The sequence below is a fragment of the Morone saxatilis genome, unplaced genomic scaffold (genome assembly GCF_004916995.1).
Source record: "Morone saxatilis isolate NCDOM2014 unplaced genomic scaffold, NCSU_SB_2.0 Contig21, whole genome shotgun sequence".
Classification (NCBI taxonomy): Eukaryota; Metazoa; Chordata; class Actinopteri; family Moronidae; genus Morone; species Morone saxatilis.
Window position 1 is genome coordinate 13,720,465 of NW_023339774.1, and position 4,814 is coordinate 13,725,278.

General features: G+C 46.5%; 1 protein-coding gene across 1 annotated transcript in view; it reads right to left on the reverse strand.

The window, feature by feature from the left end:
* LOC118332891 (astrotactin-2-like) overlaps positions 1-4,814 on the reverse strand; it is a 252,036-nt gene that overhangs the window by 11,902 nt on the left and 235,320 nt on the right. Inside the window, exons 20-21 of the mRNA XM_035668325.1 lie at positions 3,933-4,033; positions 2,977-3,160 (exon numbers count right to left, since the gene is read on the reverse strand). Coding sequence (XP_035524218.1) covers positions 2,977-3,160; positions 3,933-4,033 — 285 coding nt within the window. The remainder of the gene's footprint in view (positions 1-2,976; positions 3,161-3,932; positions 4,034-4,814) is intronic.

A 4,814-nucleotide genomic window follows, 5' to 3' on the forward strand; every position in this document is an offset into this window, starting at 1 on the left:
CCAGATGCTCTAAGTTTACGCCCCCAATTTTTTGCTTTCGTCACCCCCCACTTGGCTGGCGGAACACTCGTTTCAGCCATAGATTATATACAGTATTTGTGGGGAATAACTTTGGTCTGGTAGCGGGAAGGTTCATGCTTGCGGTCTCTGTTGGTGAAGGGGGGGGGTGCGGAGACGGGTTGGGGCCCATTGCGGACTTGGGTTGTGGTCGGATGGGTGTGCTTTGTGTGTGGGAGCCTGGTGGAGTGAGTGTGCTGTGCTTGGCTGTTGGGGTTGGGCGGGCGGTTGGGGGTGGCTGTTGGGATTGGAGCCCGAGCCCGGTTACCTTCTGGGCCTGAAGTCGGCAGGGGTGCAGCCGCGCATTGGGTACATTTACAAGCAGCGCTCTACTTTGGTGGGTGGGGCTTTTTAAAAGGGGTAACAGAACATGCGGCCCAAGGTGGAACGTAAGGCCAAGTCGCAACTTCGCCGCCCCAGGAGGGGCAGAATCCAGGAGGGCCCCCCCATCATATTCCGCCAGCCTTTGCTGTCCAACTGCACACACTGAGCCTTCCTTTGTTGCAATAATCTCGTGTTCTGCTGGACTGCTGCTGATTACTGGGGTTTACTGGCTCTTTTCACGCCTTTTACTGTAAATACCAGACTATTATTTGTTTACTGCCGGGGCGTACTTCTCCTATCTTCCCGCACGGTCAGTCCTGTTCGCCGCTGCATTTCGCGGTTGTCTGGTCTTTAGTTTTTTCTGCGGCGTGCTTTCACTTGAAACTGGTCTGGGGTCTCACTCACTTCAGCGTTCGTTTCGTTGCCTAACTCAATGACAATCTTTGACATAGGCGTTCGGCGCTTGGCCTACCACGCCGGAAGATTTTGGTGGAACGGTTAATATGGGAACGTGGTTTTTTTCCTTCCTTTGTTACTTTTTGTTGTCATCCATGAATGGGAGTCGTAATGTAGTTTAATTTGTCCTGCCGTCCGGCTCGAACATGCCGTCGAGCCTCCGCGTGATTATTGGGGTGTTTGCGGTGACCTTCTGTTGTCTTCAGCTAGAATTTTGGAACGGCGGAAATCGGGAACGAAGGGACCGCCGCCCCCTTTTTTTTCAGCAACTGAGAGCTCGAAAGATGGATGGTTCTCGTGACTCCTTTGGCTTAACTAAAGACGGATGGTTGGTGCTCAGCGACACGTTGCCGTTTTCAGAAACAACTGCGAAGTTTGTGCCCTTCTCTGCCGTGTGTTTTTCGGCTTTAATAGTTCCAATGGGTAGGTTTACCACCTGTGAGGTTGCGTATTTGTGTATGGGTATGTTCTGGTTGGAATTTTTGGTGGTATTGTGGAGGCATCTTTTCTGAATTCACCAAGCCTGACGCTGGCGTGACTATTATTATGGTCCTTCCTGAGGTGTCGGATAAACGCGTTGCTCTCCCAGGACTCTGCGATCCTGGGAAAGTGACCCACGAAGTATTTGGGGTGTTCTTCGCAGTCAGCAGCGTGGCCCGTCTCGTGTGATGTGCTTCAACAGTTATTCGAGTAGTAGCAATCCCAAGATGAATGCACTTTGGTTCTTATAGTGTGTTGACCTTCGACTGGCGGTCCCATTCCAGTAGGGAGCAACAGCTGTTGGCAATCTTGCCGCGTTGTCTGGCGTTAGCCGTTTTACCCAGCGGCTGCTCTTTCATGCAGACACAGCAACATGGCCAAGTGAGGGGGAAGGGCTGACAGGCCGCGGACATCCCGTGCGTTGGTGTTCTGTTGCGTTCTCCCTACCCCCTTCCCCCCCTCTCTCTCCGTCCTGCTCCTCCTCCGCTCCGCTCCATGCCTTTCTCGTCGCGCCCCCCGCAAGGCAGGCGTGATCTGAGTGTGTGTTCTGATGCGTGCAGGTGCTGCCCCGTTAGTTGTTTTTAGGGTGCGCGCGGCGCCTTTGGGGGTACCTGTACCTTGTGTCTTGTTTTTGGTGGGTGCCGCCCACTAGCATGTCAGTGCTTGCTTCCAATGCCTTCGCTCCAGTCTCCACGAGACAGACACGCCAGGTCACTGACCTCTTTGTCACGTTGGTCCATCAAGCGCGAGACCTAGTTTCTAGGACTTGTCCGCAGTGGCCCGTGTTCAGCTTGCGGCCCGCTCTCACTGTCAGGATGTCTGCCTCTCCCCCCACGGCGTACATAGTGCCGTTGAATGCCCTTCGCCTCCGCTTGGAACTATCTCGTGTTGCTATCATCAGTGCTGGACCAACTGCCTTGTCAGACTCGTGAATGTTTTTGTTCTATACTTTTTTTTTTGAAGTATTGTTTATACATTCTTCCTAGCATTTCTGTTAGTCAGTGAAGATGCCTTGTGCTTGCAATATCTCAGTGTCTGTTCAGTCCTTGTTAAGAGGGTCATGGGTGAGGGGATGTCAGGATGGCATGTTGTGGACATGGAGAAACTTTTTTTAAATGGGAATGAAGAGGAAATGGAGTTGGAAGTTGAGTTAGTGTTAGCTGACTATCAAATTTAGTGTTTGTCTTGGCTGTCAAACACTGTTTTGGCATCACCATGGTAATGTGAGGAGCAACTGTTACCCCAGAGTTTTCACGGTGACCTTGCCCACTTGCTTTCCAGTAGAGGCACTTTGGAGAGAAAGGGGGGGGGGGGATTGTGCAATGGAACTCCTGCTTAGAGGGGGTGCAGACAATGCCATGAGAAATGGCTCAATGGTCTGAATCTGGCAGCACCAGTTCAGACAGCTTTGGCTTTTGTTATGTAAGAAACCTCAGGATGACTGTAATTGATCCTAAACAACACAACAACGTCATCAGACGAAATGACAAGGATACTTGGATAAATAGTGGCAGACTGGAAAAGAAAGGGACATTTCTAGACAAGAAAACAACTGTTATACATAAAAATTCTTCGACAACCAAGTGTAAAATTGGAAGGATTTGAAACATCCTCTAAAGCTGCAGGATAAAAACTGTCCTATTGTCTACATCATCTCACCTGGGGCCCAGCTCATCCTCACTGCGCCAGACAAAGTCTCCAAACTTCTCATAGTGGGAATTGTAGTGGTGCTGGACCCTATAGAGCAGCGGAGGAGGGATCTCCATCAGTGTGTTGTAGGCCATCTGCTGCTCCTTGCCACTGGTGTAGCCATTATACAAGTTGTACACCTTGTCTGCTATCTCTGTGAGGAGGTAAGAAATAGACAGAAAAATCAGACAGAGGTAGTGTGGCAGAAGAAGGGATTTAACATGATTGAAAATGAGCAGATAAAAGCATGTGACAACAATCTGATAGAGAACTGGTATTACATTTTATAGAATTTGGTATTACACTTCAATTAGGTTGGGGGACTTGCGAGAGACAGATGGTGAAAATCAATGCGGCAGAGGCTGAGATATCCTGATTTTGAGACCCTAATATAAGACAGGCATCAAATACACTGGATCGTAGACTTCGAATAATGCATGTTGACAGTCTTTTGTTGGACCTTCACTGCCTGGCAAACTCCTCATGATTAGTAAATAGAATATGACATGTGAAATTTGTGAAGTGCCCCTTAAGATTTAGCCACAGCTTGCTTTAATAACCAATCAAGCTTGTGCACATTGAAAGTAGTAAAGACTTTTGATCAAAGAGAACTGTATCTGGATCATGACCTCCTTCCTTCCTTTAATGTTTTGTCCTAACTTTTTTACTTTATAAGTTTAGATAAAACCTGATACTAAGTGATGACTAATGTATTTATGTTTTTATTTATTAGGAAAAAAACAGCATAATTAAGTTTGCCGAAATGGTTCAATGCCAAAAATGTACATGTAAATGTTTAAAGCAGTAGACATTTTAGCTATATATGAACACTGTTCATGAAGTACACCTTTATGAAAACTGGTATTTTGTGTTGGGTGTTAGAAGTATCAGAAGACATAGTAGAACAAAGTCAGAGGTGAGAGTACCTTCAGCTCGGCTGTCATCCACCATTGGACAAGATGTCCGTACTGAGACAAAGCTTGACTCAGAGTGGCTGCCACGACTATCCACTGCATAGAGAGTAAACCTAAAATTGACAAAAACATCAACAGAAGCAAATTCCTTATTTTTGACTGACATCCCACAAAGCAGGTAACTTAAAACTCCAACTACACAAGTGATTAGCACAACAAGACTTTGGATATGCTGACATGGCCTTTGAAATGGCCAGCCTTCAGCTACAGCATCTTGATTATTTGGCTAGAAATAAATGTGAATAGTGTAATTCGTATAGGTTTGCAGGATAATGTGCTTGATGAGATGGTAGTTTTGCTAGGTGAGATTATATTTGATCATATATACACCATACACTGACATCACATGCTAGTTCAGAAAATGTTTTGAGAATAAGGAGCCAAGGATTGTGGGATTTAATTATATCTGAAAATAAGTGCAGCCAGTACCGCAATGGCAGAGGAGAGAGAGAAGTAAAGGGGCATCTGGCTTGACTCCATGCACTCTATAAGGATAAAGTTCCTCTCTCTGAAAATGTCAAACATCAGACTTTTTTGGGTTCGATGACAGACTTCAGGACCCTGATAAGATACAACAGCGAACAGTTCAAGACACTGCAATAGGAGATGAGACACACTGGGAAAATGTAACGCATCTCAAGTAATGTAGGGCCACACAGTTCTGAATAGAAAACAAATGACCTTTACATGTCCTTTTCAAAATGCCAATCTGTGTACTTTTGAATAAGAAGAAGTACAAGGAGGATCCGGTCATATTGAATCTAAAAAAAGGATCAAGGGTGGCACAGTTTCAGACATCAATATCCGTGCAGCAGTAAGGAGAGAGAGAGAGAG